The 18943-nt window shown below is 42.4% G+C and overlaps 2 protein-coding genes across 3 annotated transcripts in view; one reads left to right on the forward strand and one right to left on the reverse strand.

The window, feature by feature from the left end:
• Nucleotides 1–3794: 3794 nt before the first annotated feature.
• katnb1 (katanin p80 (WD repeat containing) subunit B 1) lies at nucleotides 3795–12224 on the forward strand. Its single transcript, XM_087783404.1, has 21 exons — nucleotides 3795–3929; nucleotides 4284–4383; nucleotides 5660–5800; nucleotides 6357–6487; nucleotides 6558–6675; nucleotides 6800–6900; nucleotides 6999–7040; nucleotides 7160–7243; nucleotides 8382–8497; nucleotides 8852–8923; nucleotides 9130–9280; nucleotides 9357–9577; nucleotides 9650–9792; nucleotides 9859–9909; nucleotides 10709–10770; nucleotides 11011–11211; nucleotides 11275–11424; nucleotides 11502–11578; nucleotides 11633–11707; nucleotides 11772–11888; nucleotides 11960–12224. Exons 3-21 carry the CDS (start codon nucleotides 5761–5763, stop codon nucleotides 12099–12101), a joined length of 2094 nt encoding a protein of 697 aa, XP_087639530.1. The 5' UTR covers nucleotides 3795–3929; nucleotides 4284–4383; nucleotides 5660–5760; the 3' UTR covers nucleotides 12102–12224.
• kifc3 (kinesin family member C3) overlaps nucleotides 12222–18943 on the reverse strand; it is a 42664-nt gene continuing 35942 nt past the window's right edge. For both annotated transcript variants that reach the window (XM_087783402.1, XM_087783403.1), the window contains 11 exons: nucleotides 18378–18508; nucleotides 18188–18299; nucleotides 17935–18116; nucleotides 17742–17846; nucleotides 17537–17664; nucleotides 16173–16296; nucleotides 15975–16104; nucleotides 15543–15916; nucleotides 14515–14644; nucleotides 14341–14381; nucleotides 12222–12620 (listed from right to left, as the gene is read on the reverse strand). In XM_087783402.1, the coding sequence (XP_087639528.1) occupies nucleotides 12612–12620; nucleotides 14341–14381; nucleotides 14515–14644; nucleotides 15543–15916; nucleotides 15975–16104; nucleotides 16173–16296; nucleotides 17537–17664; nucleotides 17742–17846; nucleotides 17935–18116; nucleotides 18188–18299; nucleotides 18378–18508 (1466 nt within the window). In that variant the 3' untranslated portion in view covers nucleotides 12222–12611. The remainder of the gene's footprint in view (nucleotides 12621–14340; nucleotides 14382–14514; nucleotides 14645–15542; nucleotides 15917–15974; nucleotides 16105–16172; nucleotides 16297–17536; nucleotides 17665–17741; nucleotides 17847–17934; nucleotides 18117–18187; nucleotides 18300–18377; nucleotides 18509–18943) is intronic.

Genomic DNA, 18943 nt, shown 5'->3' on the forward strand with positions numbered 1-18943 from the left:
AAAAAGAATACGAATGGAATAAAAATATATAAATTAAATAAAATACAATGAATTAAAATAAAATAAGAAAAATTCATATACAAATTCATATAAATAAATAATAAATATTTATAAAATGCTATAGATTAAATGAAGCAATATTGTGAAAGTTCACTTTGAATTCAAGGAGCTTCTATCAAAGTGATCTTGACGTCTGTCGTCTGCTTCACCTTCTCAACAGTTGCATGTTTTGACTTTTGTCAGACATTTTTAAACTCACTCTGACAGACGCTCGCTCACCTCGGACGCAAAAGCAAACGTGTCAGTCGGACACTGATGGACTGATGGAGCTTGAATCTCACGGAGACGACGCTCCACTCGTGGAGGAACGCTGCTGTTATCTGGCAGACGATCCCTCATTTATGTTTTATGTTCTCCAGATGAATGTCATCCTCGTTTGGCTCTTTAATTCCCACAAGGTTAGACTGTTTTATGTGCCGCGCTGAAGTGATGTCCTCTAAATTATGAGCCTTTTAGATGAATTGACCAGAAATCATTCTGCTGTAGAACCTCCACACATGGACCTGAACACCAGGAACGTCAGGCTGTAGGACTTTCTTAGGTTTTCTTCACCCATGATTCTCAACCATGACCTTGAAAAGACAAACATATGCAGCATATTTGATGCTTTCTGAATTAATTTTGCATTCATTTTAAGCGAGACATGCAGTCGGAATTAAAACAATAAAAAATGTATCTGTCTGACTATTTTCGTTTAATTTAATGTATTTTTTTTTGTCTTTTTATGTTGTTGTTTTGAGGATTTTTATGTGGCTCAATATCCATTGAATATTTGTAATTCAATCATTTTATTTTATATTTTATAAAAAAAAAAAATTAAATTATTATTATGTTGTTAAAGTAATTTTGTTTCAGTATTTATTTTCCTTTTTTTGTTTTATTTGGTCCCTAAAAATCTATTGAAGGTTTTATAATATTATTTAAACTAAATTACTTTTCATAAGCCTTTTTTAAGTAAATAAAACACAAAATAAAACATAATAATGTACAATAAAATCACAATTTAGCAAATTTTCTAAATTATTTGTCTATTATTTTCTTATTTTATTGTCTTTGTATGTTTTTTTTTGTACATTTTCCCCAAAAAACATTTCTCAAATAATATTTTCCTCAGAATTCTAGGTTTCTATAATATTATTTAAATATGTTTTATAAGCCTTTTTAAGTAGAAACAACAAGTTTTATATAAAACACAATTGAGCTTATTTTATATCATTGTTCTATGTTGTTAAAGTCCGTTTTTTCAGTATGTATTTATTTTTTTTAAGGAGATTTTTTTGGGGGTTTTTCTTCAAGGTTTTGTAATATTATTTTAATATTAAGTATCTAAAAAAAAAAGTTTATACAAAACACAATAATGTACAATAAAATGTTACCTATTGTACATTTTTACTATTGTTTTATATTATACTTTGTCACTCAGACTTCAGGGTTTTCTTTTTTATATATTATTTAAATAAGTTAAATAAATAAATAGATATCATCACTATTAATATTATTACTATTCGGTTTTATTACTAAAAGAGAGGTTTGTATAAAATACAATAATGTACAATAAAATTACAATTTACCCTGTTTTTAGTGACATATTGATACCAAAATTAAACTGAGTTGTATTTTATCCATAGTATTTCATGTGTTCCACTTTTCTTGCCTCCTAATCCGAAGTGAAATTCCTGGTAAAGAAGAAAAACAAAACACGACGTCTGCTGATGAAAACAAATGGTCGCCTGCTATAGTGGACCCTGGGAAGGATAGATGAGGTCAGACGGTGACAGATGTTCTCTTGTACAAATGTTGATGGTGTTCTTGCTATGATGCACTTCTTCTTACCAAGTGGATAAAAGAGCTCAGGAGTCGGGTTTAGAAAACATTTTATAGAAAGTGAATGTAGAGGAAAATGGTTGTTTGTTTCCTTTTAACATCTTTCTGTTTCTTCTCCTTTGATTTGGTTTTATCTGCACTTTGTTATCCGTTTGCACTTTGTTCTTGTGTTTATGAATCTTCTGTACCTTCTATCGTCTGCTGTGAACCGGAAACCTAATTTCTAGAAGGAGATCACCAGAGGGATTAATAAAGTTAATCTAATCAAATCTAAAATGTACTCAACTGAGGATTGGATTGTAGTCGGTGGCGAACTGGCCAATAGAGGGCGCTGGGGCGACGCCCTCCCACCGATTTGGCTTTTTAAATTTCTTTATCATTTTATATTGAATTCAATAAAGTTTATCTAAATCTAATCAATTAATTATTTGAATATTAAAAAAAGTTGAGGTTTTTGTGTTTGAGGGTCACTTTTTAAAGACGCCGTCAGTGACGTCACGTTTCTGTATATGTCTGTATATTCTGTCTCCGAATATGATTTAGAAGAGCTGGAAAAAGTGACTCTGGTAGTTGAAATACATAATGGTAAACTTTTGCACTTTGTCAATAGCATACTATTTTACTAGTTATCATTTTTTTTATTATTATTATTTGTTATTTGCGGCGTCTTTGTGTCTGTTTGTGATGAGTGTGTAGAAAATATCTTTGATTTCCTGGTGCAGACGACAGGTTTTTAATAGTTTCCCTTTAGTTTTTAAATAATTAGATTATTGTGTATAATGTATGTTATAGTTTAAGCAAAATGTGTTTTCAATTGTATATAAACGTGGAGCATAATAAACATTTATTATTCATCATTATCTGTCAAAGTAGTGATTTTTACGTGTAATTAATCTTGTTTAAGTTTAATATAAGACCATTTTTCACTGATTCTTTCAATGGTACAGGCAGGAAATGCACTTGAAAACAGCGCCACCTAGGATGTTTTCCACCAGACGCCACTGGTTGTAATTCTTCTCTCCTCAGTGCACGTCACACCTGCAGCGTCACAGCAGGAGGTCTTGAGGGAAAAACTCAACTTATTATAAAGTTGTTGTTTTTTTTAAACGAGCTTTAACAGAAATCTCGCGTTGACTTGAAAATAACTTCTTAAATTCTAAAAAAAAAAGGTTTGTGGGTCTGAAAACTGTATTTATTGATATAATTGAATATGTATTTTACTACAATAATGAACTATTCTTCACCTCTATTAATATATATAGATTTAAGGTACATTTTAATAACAAAAATGTGATAAATTAAATATAAATGCTCGTATTTTGTCATAAAAAATGGAAGACACAGACATTTGCTGCCCTCTGGTGTTAGAAAAAAGGATATTAAATGTAAAGTGTTTTTTGTTCAAATTCAAGTTATAATTGTAAATAAAAAAGAAAATTGAAAGAAAAGTGTTTAAAACAATGAAAAAAAAGGGAGAAAATAAAGCCTAATAAAAAGACAACAAGAAGTAGATATGAAATGATTATATAGAGGTTAAGATTTGGACACATATTACTGACAAATAGTTAATAATGTTCTTAAATTATTTTAAGTAAAGAAACACGATCAGGATCAGGAAATAGTAAAATAAATGCATAAATAAAAATACGTTATTATAATCCGAACTTCCGGTGAAATATGTTACAATTAAAACTATAGTATATAAAATAAATATTTTAATTAAATAGGAATATATTTTTTTGTAATATTTATCAATTATTATGATGTATTTTTGTATATTTGTGAGATATTTCAAGAAAAGTATACGCCCGACCAGCTCTCCATACCAGGCGGTGGCGCTACTGCTCATGTTATTTCCCAGCCGCCATAATAAAACATAGAAGAAGACAAAATAATTGTTTACCGTAGAAGAAGAAGACCAGTTGCTACGCTACAGGCTGCTGTCAGACTGTCAACAAAACTTCCTCGTATGTTTTTCTATTTATTCCAGAGTTTGCGACTCTTTACTTCGAGCAAAGTTTGATCCTTTCGTCGAACGTACGAAGGTAAAGTTGACGTCACGTTGAAAAATGTTTCGTTTCCAGGAAAGTTTTGATAGCACGTCATGCTAACTACATTAGCACCGGCTGCGACACAGGAATAAACTAAACAAAGTCTTTTAATTAATTATTAGAATTCGTGATAAATGGTGACATTTCAAGCTTCGTTTTCATTGTGAGTGTTTACCCATGTTTGCTTTTATTTAACTACTTTTAAACCCGCAAACTAGACGTTAGAATGTTTCAAGGAGATCAGGATTTGTTGATAGTTTATTGTCAAAGTTTACTTCATATGTTTGTTTGACGTAATGTTTAAAAGATGCTCAGTTTCGTCACTAAGACTATCTTTGGTGTTGAAAGGCTTTGTGAACATCGTCCAAGTGTTTTCTGATCCAAAAGCCGAACTTGTGATCGACTTTTTCGACAAACCAGAGGAACCTTGACACCGACAGTTCTTTAGGTATGTTACACAGTTTCACACTAGTATATAAAGTTTATATAATAGTTGATCATCTCAAGTGGTTTTGATACACATATGGTTGGATTGACAGCTCTGACTGCAATAAACACTGCTCAAAAACACACTAAAACACATCCTAGATCTGAATTAATGAAGTATCCTTAATAAATATTTGAGTTCTATACGTAGTTGAACAACAAAACCACACAAAAATGATCATCAGATCATTATCGAATCAAATGTATTAACCCATGAAGTAAAATGATTTGATGATTAGTTTCCATGCATTGATTTGACTGTGTTTATGACTGGTTTGATATCATCTATAGTCATCAAACCACTTCTGATGTAACCTCGATAGTTTACGTGCCCAGTGGGTTCTTGATAAGTAAACGTGAATTAAATATTTAATAAGGCCTCTTTATCTCTTTGGCAATTTGCTTGTTACATTGATACACCTTATAGTCGAGTCCAAAAGGAAAGTTGTTGTTGATTAAAAGCAATATTTTCAAATACTGCTGGGAGGGAAAGAAGCTGTAAGAATCTATATAATGTAGTGTTTTATTTATTTTAGCCAAAAGAGCAGAATAATTCTGAATACCCTTTTGTGTGGATGCTTCCGTTTACACATATAATTGTCAACATTTTGGTCAATATTTCTAGTAATAATGGTCTAGTGAAGTCATCCAATATGGCATGCTATATATTATGTTTTTAGATGGGTAAAAAGCAATATATTTAATATAGTTTTACTGAGACTCCTGTGTTGTTCTCTGTGTTATCATGACTTTTTAAGTATATATTTTATGGAGTATTGTTTTGATTGTTTAAGCGCTTTGTGACCCTGGTCTGGAAAAGCGCTCTATAAATACTAATTATTACTTACTTACTTACTCTGATGTTTTTTTTACCTAGTTAATTATGGAATATCGTCTGAAGCATGTTGATAAAATGTACACTTGTTAGACTACAAAATATTACAATATATAAAAAAAAAATCCAATCCAATTTGTTCGACATAATGAAGCAGGTTTCTTCTAGATAGTCTTTAAACTAAAAAGTACATCTTATTTAGCTGAACCCAAGAAGCACTGTAACTTCAAAACTGGTTGATGGGATGATGGTCTAGTGTTACATCTCCAATGGTTTTGGTACTGTAAATATAACCCTAAAATAAAGAAATCCAGTTTATCTGACCTTAAAATAACAAAAATAATACTTGTTATCCCTCATTTCTACTGTATTTTATACAAGTGTTGTTGTTTTCTCCTTGCAGTTAATTCGACGTCAAGAACAGCAGATGTCTGACGAACCTCCAATCCAGGCTTATTTCATGAATTAATCCCAGATTGGGTTCTGACACCTGGAGCAGACAGGATGGCGTCTGCCAGCAGCACCAAGACCTCATGGCGGCTCAGTGAGTGGAACACAGTGAACAATTAAAGTAGTTTTTTTTTAAAAGCTTGTCTTCGAAAGTGAAAACTGTTGACTAAAATCACTGGCCTTTAAACTAGTGATGTGTCGATGAAGCTTCATGAAACAGTGTCATTATTTCCTGAGTTCACTAGATGTCAATCTTTGCTCTATAATCTATTGCTTTGAAAAGATATCCTATTGAAACCTCATCATTTTTAAGCTGAGGGCGCCCCCTACTGTCCTCTGAAGAATATGACACTGTTTCATGAAGCTTCATCGACACACAATCACGCCTGAATTATAAAACTGAGAGAAAATAATAGAAGTAGTTCAGTTCGATTGATGTTTTTATATAACGTGCCTATATATTTAACTGGGTTCTACTTCATTTGGTGCTCGCCCTCTAACCGCTTCTGTCTCGTCGGTAAACACATAGCGAAGCCGTTTCGTAAAACCTGAGATTATGGTCATAACTCAGGGGTTTTAAAGACTCAATTGGAAGGTAACTTATGTGTCTGCAGAACTCAAATCTCAGCATCTTCATTGATTCTTCACAGGTCAGTTCGAAGCTCACCCGAGCAGCGTTTCCTGTCTAGCCCTGGGACAGAAGACGGCTCGCCTGCTGGCCACTGGAGGGGAGGACTGCAAGGTCAACGTGTGGTGTGTCAGCAAGCCCAACTGCATCATGGTAGGACCGGCGTAAACATTAGTTTCGCGATGTGTCCGGATCGTTCATGCATGTGTGTGTGTGTTCTCAGAGCATGACGGGTCACACCAAGCCGGTGGTGTGTGTCCTGCTCAGCCCCTCGGAGGACAAGGTCATCGCCGGGTCACTTTCGGGATCGATACGACTGTGGGACCTCGAGACCGCAAAAAGTGATTTAACAGTTTAACACTTTTTCTTTGGCGTTATTGTTCATAACTCCATGCCCATAACAACTTTGCCCCTGATTTTGTTTTGTGTATATATATATAACACTTGTATTATTCATCTCTTCAGGTATAAAAACGTTGCCGGGACATAAATCCAGCGTCACAAGTCTGGATCTTTACTCGAATGAAGTGTTTTTGGCTTCCAGCTCTGTGGACAGAGATATCAAAGTCAGTGTTTTCTGTTCACCTCGTGTTCAAAATACACATGTTATTAATGTTATTGACTCTTTGTTCTTTTCCCGTCGTCCACACGTCCTCGTCTCAAGCTGTGGGACATGAGGAGAAGTGGTTGTGTGGTCAAATTCCAGGTGAGATATTTCCTGGTTAGTAGAACTAATGAAGCTTCATATACTTGTAGAAACCTAGTTAAAGAACCGTTCAATGAGATGTTCATGGAGTTTGAGTCCCTGAACTTTGTTTCTCTCAGGGTCACACTCAGGCGGTGAGAAGTGTTGCCTTCAGTCCAGACGGGAAGTGGTTAGCTTCGTCCAGCGACGACGGCACCATCAAGGTGAAGGAACAGTTTGACTTTGCAATATGTTTGAGCTTCATGAAACAGTGTCTGTCCACTAGATGGCACTCTTTTGACTCTGATCTATTGTTTAGAACAGCTATAGACAGTGTTGTGCCTCAACAATGGCTCATATTATATACAAACGTGGACTGAATATATTATATTTTGTGTGAAGAACACTTCTGTGAACGTCTTACTCTCTTCGCCCATCTTTGTCCAGCAGGTTCGACAGAGTTCTAAAGAGACTTTCAGGCAGAAACCTGCTCAAACACACTATTAACTAGTGAAGTGTCGATGAAGCTTTGTGAAACAGTGTCATTATTTCCGGAGTCCACTAGATGTCACTCTTTGCTCTATAATCTATTGCTTTGAAAAGCTATGCTATTGAAAGCTCACATCCTTTTTAAGCTGAGGGCGCCCCCTACTGTCCTCTGAAGAATATGACACTGTTTCATGAAGCTTCATCGACACATCACTGCTGTTAACAGGTCTTAATGTGAAGCTGAAAAACACACAATCTAGCTAACAACAGTTGACAATAGACTGATGTATTGCCTCGATACTTTAATGTACGAGTCTCTTTATTCATTCTATTGTATTTTATTTTTTTAATCACAATACTCAGACAAGTCCTGTGTTTTCTTACAACACTGACATTAAACGTTAAATAGTTTCTGATATGACATATTTTAAATGTTAATACAGATAATAATTACTGTCTGTAGTTATATACGGACTTTTGCAAGAGTAACATGTAGAAATAAATAACTGTGAACTGAACTATTCCATTTTAAAATATGTGAACTGAACTTTGAACTAGTTCATGTAGGAAGTGAACTTTCCCCAACACTGGCAATAGGTGTGTTGATGAAGCTTCATGAAACAGTGTCATATTCTTCAGGACAGTAGGGGGCGCCCTCATCTTAAAAATGATGTGAGGTTTCAATAGAATAACTTTTCAAAGCAATAGATTATAGAGCAAAGAGTGACATCTAGTGGATTCAGGAAATAATGACACTGTTTCATGAAGCTTCATAGACATATCGTTACTGTTATCATTCCCCCTCAAGCTCATGTGACTCGGTGACGGCATCTCTCGCTACATTCGCTCACTTCTCTCGTTTCTCTCCGACAGTTGTGGGATCTTTATCAGTCCAAGCTGATCACAGAGTTCAAATCTCACACCGCGCCCGTCAACATCCTCCAGTTCCATCCCAACGAGTACCTGCTGGCGTCAGGCAGCTCCGACAAGTAAGAAGACCATCACTTTTAATCCAGTTATTCTTATTCCCTTCCTGTTGCAAATCATGTCGTTTCCTGTTTTTAAAGCAGCTCAAAAAACTCTCCTAACGAGAGGCTTCATTATTCTGTTTGTTGATTAATTGAAGCACTGGTCTTTCTCTCTTTCTTGTCCTGACCAATGTCAATTTAACATGCAATAACTTCTTTGAACTGGATCCAAGAGATTTGATTCTTCCCGCCATAATGAACCAAACACAGAACCCGAGCTAATTCAAATCTCTTCTATTAGCACGACGATGTCATCAAGACGAAGCAGCCGTGAAGATTTTTATTCTTTTAATTTGTTTGTCGTTTTGGTTCCAGGACCGTCAAGCTCTGGGATCTGGAGAAGTTCACTCCAGTCGGCTCCTTGGAGGGACACACGGGTCCAGTCCGGTGAGTTTTCTTTTGGTGACGTGTCGATGAAGCTTCATGAAACAGTGTCATTATCTCCTGAGTCCACTAGATGTCACTCTTTGCTCTATAATCTATCGCTTTGAAAAGTTATTCTATTGAACCCTCACATCATTTTTAAGCTGAGGGCGCCCCCTACTGTCCTCCTCATGAAGCTTCATGAAGCTCTTCGTCTTCTTCCCCCACAGATGCATCTCCTTCAGTCCGGGCGGCGACTGTCTCTACAGCGGCTCCACGGACTCGCTGCGAGTGTTCGGCTGGGAGCCCGACTGCTGCCTGGACACGGTGTCGGTGGGCTGGAGCGACGTGTCGGCCATGGCGCTCGGGAACGATCAGCTGGTGTGTGTGGAAACATCTACAGGAGCTCCGTCACTCTTTGAGAAGAAGATTCATGATACATTTAAAAACCCTGTAGGTGGGAGTGTCTCACCATCTGTCCGTGGTCTCCTCCTACGTGGTGGACTTGAAGAAGGTGCAGAAGAGCCTGGGCTCCGTGATCAAAGGGATCCTGCAGGACAGCGAGCCGCTGAAGGAGCCCAAGGTCGCGAAGGCGGCGACGCTCCGCAAGAGCTACGAGCGACCCGTGACCGCGACCTCCATGACGAGGGCGGCTCGCGGCGACAGCGCCTCCCAGAGGTGGTGGTGACTCCTGCAGCAGCATCATTGGATGAGATCATGGTTCAAGTGCTCCTGGTCTGTCGTCCACAGACCGAGGTCCGGGGCGGACACCGACCGGCCGAGTCCGGAGGGGGAGCGACGGGGCGAGGAGGAGGTCACGGAGAGGGCGACCCCTCCGCAGGCGGCCGACGCCGAAGACTATGAGGAGATCTTCCAGCCCAAGAAGGCCATCTGTGAGTAGGACCGAGACGTGTCCCAGATGATCGTCTCGTCATCTTCTTCACCGTCTTTCGTTGCAGGTCGAACGCCGCCCGACAAGTCTGAGCCGCTTCCTGATCTGCCCGACGACAGTGAGTTGTTTATTTCCTTCCTAGATATAAAGCATTTAAAACCAACATCTGCCATAAATGAAGTTTTTCATCTGGAAAAAAAGCAGTTGAGGCGAAGTTTTGAAGTTTGTCGTGACCTTGTTGTGTCCATTCAGTGTTTCTGCCAATCCTTAAAGTTATATCCCTCCTGTTATCTTTGGGTCAAGGTGACCCAGTGGTGCGAAAACAAATGTGTTTCTTGTATCCCTTGTGTTGCCTCTGGGTCAAGATGAACGACCTCCACCACTGCACTGCATATGTATTTCTGGAAGCCAGGGAGGTCGTTCATCTTGACCCAGAGACAACCCAAGGGATACAAGAAACACATTTGTTTTTGGGTCACCTTGACCCAGACATAACACAAGGGATACAATAAACACATTGGTTTGCGGGTCACCTTGACCCAGACATAACACAAGGGATACCACAAACGCATTTGTTTTCGGGCCATCGGGTCACCTTGACCAAGAGACGACACAAGGGATACCACAAACGTGTTTGTTTTCGGGCCTTCGGGTCACCCTTACCCACAAACAACATAAGGGATACCACAAACACATTTGTTTTCGGGTCACCCTAACCCACAAACAACATAAGTGATACCACAAACACCTTTTTTTAGGGCCTTGATGTTATTCTGTGTAGAAATGTGTCAATCCAATGAGAATTGTTGTATTTTGGGAACTTAAAAGAATTATTTTTAAAAGTTTACTTTTAAAAAGAATAAACGACTGAATAAACTCCAGAAAAGGATCTAATTAAAGGTTTTCTTTCTTCTCAGTTCCCGTCATGGACATCAGCAAACAACTCAACGAGATGTGCCACTTCCCCGTGACTCAGATGGTTCGTACACGTTCACAACTTTACTAGTGATGTGTCGATGAAGCTTCATGAAACAGTGTCATTATTTCCTGAGTCCACTAGATGTCACTCTTTGCTCTATAATCTATTGCTTTGAAAAGTTATTCTATTGAAACCTTACATCATTTTTAAGATGAGGGCGCCCCCTACTGTCCTCTGAAGAATATGACACTGTTTCATGAAGCTTCATCGACACATCACTGGTGTTTGTGTGCGACACAGGCTCCTCCCCCTGCGCCCACTCCGGTCCAGAGGGTGGTGCCCACCGTGGTGTCGGGGGCGGGGCGTCCGGCTCTGCCCGTGATTGGACCTCCGACCGGCAACCCCAACCCTCCGCCCACGGCCAGAACCCGACCCCAACCCAAGGTCGTCCTCAACAACCGAGACGAGCCCATCGGCCTGAACATCTCCAACTTCCTGTTGGTGAGTCCGGACCAGCGGTGGTGGCGGACGGACCTTCTCAGCCGGTGTTTTCTCGCTCTCCAGGTGTCCAGCAAGAACCGGAAGGGCGACCTGAGCACCGAGGAGGCGCTGACCCAGATGATGCAGGGCTCCGAGACCATGTACCTGATGATGAGCAGCCGCCGCAAGAAGCTGGAGAAGGTCCACTCGATGTGGAGCAAGGGAGAGCTGACGGTGCGGACCCGACCCCCAGGATCCTCTCGTCACCCCCAAGGGTGTCCGTCTCACCGTCTGACTTCCGTCTCCCGCAGAACGCCATGGACGCCGCCGTGGCCATGAAGGACCTCTCCATCGTCGTGGACATCCTGAACATCGTCAACCTTCAGCCGTGAGTCCCTTCGAGCAGGAGACCCGTCAGCCGTGGTAACCGTCCGTCCCGCAGGTCCCTGTGGAAGCTGGACGTGTGCCTGAAGATCCTGCCTCAGATCGACGAGCTGCTGCAGACGGCGTACGAGAGGTGAGTCGCGACGCCATCGTCTCCGTGACGACCCCGGACCTTAAAACGTTCTGATGAACCTCAGCTACATCCAGACGGGCTACAAATCCCTGAAGCTCATCATGAAGCACTTCTGGACGTTGATCTCGGACACGCTGAACGCGCCGCAGTCGGTGGGCGTGGACATCACCAGAGAAGAAAGGTTTGCTCGCGGTTCTTCGGAACCCGACGCTCGAGGAGTAACTCGTGGGTTTGTTTCCCCATCGTTTCCAGACACCAGAAGTGCAGCCGGTGCTGCAAGCTGCTGAAGAACCTCAGCAACACGGTGAAGAACCGGGCCGACCAGGTGGGACGTCACGGCAGCACCTTCAAGGAGCTCCAGCTGCTGCTGGCGCCGCTCGACGACCTCCACTGACAAGCTCCGCCCCCATTTCAAGACACGCCTCCTCGCACTCGGACACTTTGAGGGGAAAACACTCTCGGACCAAGAATCAGGATTTGAAAGTTTTAATGTCAATAAAGACTCTGAAGCCGCTGATCTTTGAGCGTTTATTAAAAAGGAATACAAAAAACCACACTGTAGAAATCTACAGACTCACACACAGCAAGCAGACATGTTGACCTGCAGGTCAAGGACACGCGGGAGCTTCATGGGTATTTCACTAAGCACTACTTTTGTTAGTGTTGCATCAATAAGTTCTATTGCTCTCAGTGGCGTACCCTGGTGGTCAAATCATAGCAATGCATATATTATCTTAAAGTAATCCCGAGCTTTTTAAAGTGCAACTGTACATTAAAATGAAAAAACACTGAGTGGAGCAAAAAACACTGATTTGAAAGTCTTCGGTTCAGGCAGGTTCAGTTCAAAGAATCGTGGCTACGACACGGAAGTCCAAACGACGAGGGAAGCTTCACGCCGTCATCTTTAACCGTCCTGCGAAGGAAGAGAAGAAGAAGTCACGTGACATGTTGAGCGGAGCGTCATGACTGTGAGCGCCACCATGAGGCCACTGTGTGCGACCTCAGAGTCGCGAGTAAAGAAACGAGGATGTGTCGCCTCAGATGTGAGATGTGAACACATGACCATGTGTCAGGACATGCTGGTGTAGACGCATCTACTAGTGATGTGTCAACGAAGCTTCATGAAACGGTGTCATTATTTCCTGAGACCACTAGATGTCACTCTTTACTCTATTGCTTTGAAAAGATATTCTATTGAAACCTCACATCATTTTTAAGATGAGGGCGCCCCCTACTGTCCTCTGAAGAATATGACACCGTTTCATGAAGCTTCATCGACACATCACTAGAGTCTACACAGATGCCACCAGCTCACGAAGACTCTACCACCGACAACGACTACCCAGAATGCTTGGCTCAGGCGCAGCAGGCACACATATGCAGAAGCGCTTCATGTTTGTGTCCAGGATGTGTCGGAGTGAAGAGCAACAAGCAGGAAGTGACACAAATCCATCTTTGCTTCGGTTCAGTCGTGTTTGTCGTGGGGGTGACGGTTACTAGTGATGTGTCGATGAAGCTTCATGAAACCATGTCATTATCTCCTGAGTCCACTAGATGTCACTCTTTGCTCTATAATCTATTGCTTTGAAAAACTATTCTATTGAAACCTCACATCATTTTTAAGCTGAGGGCGCCCCCTACTGTCCTCTGAAGAATATGACACTGTTTCATGAAGCTTCATCAGCAAATCTATAATTGACAGTCACAATAAGTGTATTTAGAGAGTAAATTAAAGACGCTACACATGTTCTGAAACACCACTATCAAATGCACTTTCTTAAACCGGAATATAGTTTAACAAAAATGATCTAATCCTAGTTTTTTTTTTACTTTTAGTGTATATTAGTCGTTGGTGTTGTGCTTGGATCACACTTTTACTCGTGTAATAATTATTTCAACCCTTTTCTGTTTGAAATCTGGCAAACTTTGTTACCCAATTTAACGTAAAAAAACAAAACAAATTCTAAGTAAAAAAAATAGCTCTATAGCTCCGCCCACTATGGCTCTTTAAATGAGAAGCTGAAGCTGGATGCAAGTCTGTGTTAGAAGACGTCAATAGTGATGAAGCTTCATGAAACAGTGTCATATACTGTGACAGTAGGGGGCGCCCTCAGCTTAAAGATGATGTGAGGTTTCAATAGAATAACTTTTCAAAGCAATAGATTATAGAGCAAAGAGTGACATCTAGTGGACTCAGGAGATAATGACACTGTTTCACGAAGCTTCATCGACACATCACTAGATGGAAAAATAAACAAAGTAACAAACAAGAAAACAAAGCCAGTACTGCAGCTGAACTGAAAACTAATAGAGGCTTCAACACAAGATGAACTCTAAAAAAAAACAGATTACTCTGAAAATAATCCCTACATTAGTCGACATGAGGGTGAGTAGAAAAATGAGTGACGTTTGAATTTTGCAATGAAACCTGGTTCGACCTGTCAATAACAAGTGGATGTCACTATGGCAACGGTTTACACCAGAGTGAGTGAAGGTCGCCGCCCTGCAGGCACAGACAGAAGCTGCAGCAGCCGCTCAGAGGTCAGGGGTGTTAGAGGGGGGGAGGGGGTGCAGTTCCATGCCGAGCGCTTCCATGCAGAACTCCCCACCCGTCTGCAGACACCCCCACCTACCTGCTGACCCACAGGTGGGCTGACTCTGTCTACCTGTCTGTCTGCAAATCAACCAATCAGATCACAGGATAGTCGGATGAGAGCGGGACACATTGTAGGTTCTGCCTGTGGCTGGAACATGCGTCTGAAGAAGGGCATCATGGGAAGTGTTGACGGGGCGGCGGGCGAGCGTACCTGTGGAGAGCTGGGACTGGGACCTCCTGCGCGAGCTGCCGGGGGTGCGGGAGGCGGACGAGAGCGTGGAGCCGGCGCTGCTGGCCCGGGAGATAGGGAGAGGCACCGGGGTCACCGGGGGAGAGTCCAGCTGCGGAGTCAGAGGTCAACTTCAACACCAGTGGAACATTGACAGTGACATAGCAAGTGAGTGTTGGCGCGTCAGAGTTAGCACGTGAGTGTTAGCAAGTGAGTGTCAGCTCGTCAGGGCTAGCAAGCGAGTGTTGGCGCGTAAAATCTATTAAGTGAGAGCTAGCAAGCAAGCGTTAGCAAGCGAGCGTGGATGCGTCAGAGCTAGCAAATGAGTGTTAGCAAGCGAGCGTTGGTGTGTCAGAGCTAGCAAGTGAGTGTCAGCGCGTCAAATCTATTACGTCAGAGCTAGCAAGCGAGCGTTGGCGCGTCGGAGCTAGCAAGCGAGTGTCAGCGCGTCAGAGCTAGCAAGTGAGTGTTAGCAAGCGAGCGTTGATGCGTCAGAGCTAGCAAGTGAGTGTTAGCAAGCGAGCGTTGGTGCGTCAGAGCTAGCAAGTGAGTGTCAGCTCGTCAGGGCTAGCAAGTGAGTGTTGGCGCGTCAAATCTATTACGTGAGAGCTAGCAAGCGAGCGTTGGCGGGTCAGAGCTAGCAAGTGAGTGTCAGCGCGTCAGAGCTAGCAAGTGAGTGTTAGCAAGCAAGCGTTGGCGCGTCAGAGCTAGCAAGTGAGTGTCAGCGCGTCAGAGATAGCAAGCGAGTGTTGGCGCGTCAAATCTAGTAGGTGAAATCTAGCAAGCGAGCGTTGGCGCGTCAGAGCTAGCAAGCGACTGTCGGCGCGTCAGAGCTAGCAAGCGAGTGTTAGCAAGCGAGCGTTGGCGCATCAGAACTAGCAAGCGAGCGTTGGCGCGTCAGAGCTAGCAAGCGAGCGCTGGCGCGTCAGAGCTAGCAAGCGAGCGCTGGCGCGTCAGAGCTAGCAAGCAAGCGTTGGCGTGTTAGCACGAGAGATGGCGTCAACACCTACCTCGACGCTGTCGTGTGTCGGGGAGGACGAGGTGGACGAGTTCTCGTGTCTCCTGGTGGAGGAGCTCAGCTCGATGCTTCGGACCCGCTGGGCGAACTTTAGCGAGCAGACCGACTCGCTCATGTTGCTCGCCAGCGGCGACGCCTGCACCATCATGAGGGTCTTGCTGTCCCCGCTCAGGCTGTCCTGCAGCAGGTAGGTGAGCCGCGAGTTCCTGAAGGGCACGTGGGAGTGTTTGCTCCTTAGGGCGTTGATGACGTCTCCGAGCGCCGACAGGGACTTGTTGATGCACTGAGCCTCTCGCAGGCGACTTCCTTCCGCCCCCGACTTGCCGATCCGCTCCGACCCGGCCAGGTCCACCAGGTTCAGCCTCCCTGCCGAGGCACATACGTTAGCCCTCTTCGTCCGGCTCTTCTCCGGATGCCTCCTCACCTTGAGTGCAGCCTCCTGTGGTGCAGTTGTACCCGGACACGTTGATGATGAGCAGGGCGTGCGAGCGCGAGCTGTGCTCGTTCAGGTTGGTGCACGCCGTCGCCCGGTTCATGTGGCCCAACTCAAACACCTGCAGGCGACAGACGGGGCGGGTTAACCCATCGGCAGAGACGCCTCTCCTCCGTGAGAAGGTCTTACTCTGTTGATGTCTTCAGGACTCTGGACGATGAACTCCGTCAGCCCCGGAACATACAGCTGACCACTGCCGTCTGGGTTCAACTTGATGTCCAGCTTGTCCGTCGGAGTTTCGCCGAGCAGGTTCCTGGTGACAGGGTTCAAAGAGCGGATGTCAGTGTGAGCATGTCAGAGCTAGCATGTAAGTGTTAGCAATATCAGTGTTAGCAAATTCAGAGCTAGCATGTCAGTGTTAGCAATATCAGTGTTAGCAATGTCAGAGCTAGCATGCAAGTCTTAGCAATATCAGTGTTAGCCAATTCAGAGCTAGCATGCAAGTGTTAGCAATATCAGTGTTAGCAAATTCAGAGCTAGCATGTCAGTGTTAGCAATATCAGTGTTAGCAATGTCAGAGCTAGCATGCAAGTCTTAGCAATATCAGTGTTAGCAAATTCAGAGCTAGCATGCAAGTGTTAGCAATTTCAGTGTTAGCATGATCTAACCACATCTTACATCAAAATATATATATATATATTTATATATATATATATATAAAGACATTTTAAATTTGCCAAACATTGCTTAAACAAGATCATTTGAGCCAATTGGGACTTTTCCCGCCAAATTAAAATTCACAGAGAAGCAAAATCATTTTTGACAGATCAATTAATCTTACCGAATTAATAATCTCATAAATTTCAATTAAATTAATCTAAGGTGGTAAGTGTGTGTTGTTGTGATGTGTGACTCTATTGTATCATCAGTGTGTGTTTGTACAAAACTCTCTTTTCATTGAAATATTGACATTAGAAAATGATCTTAAGCTCCGCCCACTGAAAACACTTTCTGGAGATGAAATCCGTTTGATAACCACACCCACTCTGCTGTGATTAGTCAAACATGGAGGCTTGTAACTGTGGGTCATTAAACCCGGAAGTCTCCACCTCCAAGGGACTCGTAGTATAAACAAAACGGGTCGTGATTACAGCTGGCTGAAGGAGGAGTGAAGCCATTATTACGTCATCATGGACTCTCGTAACCTCTCGTTCGTCCAGATTTCAGAGCAACTTTATAAAGTAATAAGTTGAGAACATGGTCATGATCAAGAATTTACTGCATCTTGGAGAGAAAGACTTCAGCATATTATACTGAAAGTTAACTCTTAACTCTCAAAAAAACATTTAAAAAAAAGTTTATCTAGTTTAATTTAAGTGTCAGTGGATGAACCAACTATATATAAATAATGAACCAATTAAAAAAATAAAATCAACATAAATTAAACAGGTAATATTCCTTTAAATCGCTCGAGGTCAAAAGTAATCGCATAAAGATTTTGGCCCCTCGTGTCATCAAGATAGACCCCCTACTCAGAGCCCTGGTCTTCTCACCGCAGCGTCTCGTTGTAGATCTCCACCATGCTGACGGAGATCTTGTAGTCCCAGTCGCATTTCTCCGTCACCTCGGAAAACAGCAGGCGAAGAGCTCGCTGGTTGATTCCCGGGTCGCCGGCCACGCCCTGAACCCACGACCAAAGCAACGGTTAAAACAATAAAAATTAAAAAATCAGCTTCAAATGTCGTTTTTTGTTTTCACCTCCATAGTGTACGTCTTCCCAGATCCCGTCTGGCCGTAGGCAAATATGCAGACGTTGAAACCGTCGATACAGGAAGTGACCAGGGACTGAACTTCCTGGAACACCTGCGACCACGAAGAGTGAAGCACGTTGAAGGTCAGAAGAGAAGATTTTTTTATTTTTTATTATTTAAAGACACTCGACACGACTCACCTCCGCCTGCGTGGCCTGAGGGGTGAAGACTTTGTCCAGGTCGAAGGTCATGATTTTGCCCTTGTTGGTGAGGTAGAGGGTGGTGTCGTCGTCCGAGTCGAAGCTCAGCATGGTCTTGGCGTCGGCGGAGTCCTGCTCCTCTTGGCTGACGGGTCGGACCCGGCAGAAGACCCGGATGTTGCCTGACGAAACAAAAGTGAGTTTATATCGTTATACATGCATCAATAGATTATTATCAAATTAAATAACTGACCTTTTAGTCGCACCAGCTCGTTGTGACATTTCTTCCTCAGGTTCATCTCTCGCTTGTATTTCAGCAGCAGCTCCTGGTTGGTGCTGCTCACCTGACTGATCACCTGGCAGATCTGAGCACACGTGTTCATCATGGTTAGATTTAAAAATCAAACCCTCCGATGAGACTTTAAAGGTCCCTTGAGCCGAACCTCCTGCTTGGCCTCCGTGATGGCCTTCTCCAGCATGAAGGGAAAATCCTGGACCTGCTTCTTCAGGGAGTTGTAGTCGCAGGTGAGGGTCCGCAGGGCCGGCTGCAGGCTCAGCAGGTTGGTACGGACCCCTGAAACCACACCAGGGTTCACATGTTGATGCAAGTCGTTATGTAAAACGGCAAGACAATACGCATTAAAACCAGACCTGGGCAAAGTGCGGCCCCCTTTGACTGCATTTCTGCGGCCCTCGTAATGTCAAAGTATGATCATGTATAAATGATTCCAATGAATTTATTATTAATTTACATTTTCACGTAACACTACCCTCCTTTTTGTGTGTAATTTTTCGAGTATATATTAATCCCTCAAAACATTTTTTTTTTTAAGTTAATTGAAGAAATGTTTTGAAAAAAACTCATCTATACAGGAATAAAATGACAGCTTATTTAGCTTAATAAATGTCATGGGCTAATGACGCATGTCCTTTTTTTAAGGATTTTTTCGTCTTTCTTTTTGCTTGACGGCCCCTAACAACATTCACAGAATTGAATGTGGCCCTTGAA

This window comes from Callionymus lyra, chromosome 2 (assembly GCF_982586985.1).
Source record: "Callionymus lyra chromosome 2, fCalLyr1.hap1.1, whole genome shotgun sequence".
NCBI classification, from domain to species: Eukaryota; Metazoa; Chordata; class Actinopteri; order Syngnathiformes; family Callionymidae; genus Callionymus; species Callionymus lyra.

Bases quoted from the DNA above. Each gene is read 5' to 3' on its own strand.
- katnb1 (XM_087783404.1), top strand. From the start codon at position 5,761: ATGGCGTCTGCCAGCAGCACCAAGACCTCATGGCGGCTCA. The intron at 9,793-9,858 runs GTGAGTAGGACC...CTTTCGTTGCAG, and splicing joins CCAGCCCAAGAAGGCCATCT to GTCGAACGCCGCCCGACAAG. The intron at 11,579-11,632 runs GTGAGTCCCTTC...TCCGTCCCGCAG, and splicing joins AACATCGTCAACCTTCAGCC to GTCCCTGTGGAAGCTGGACG.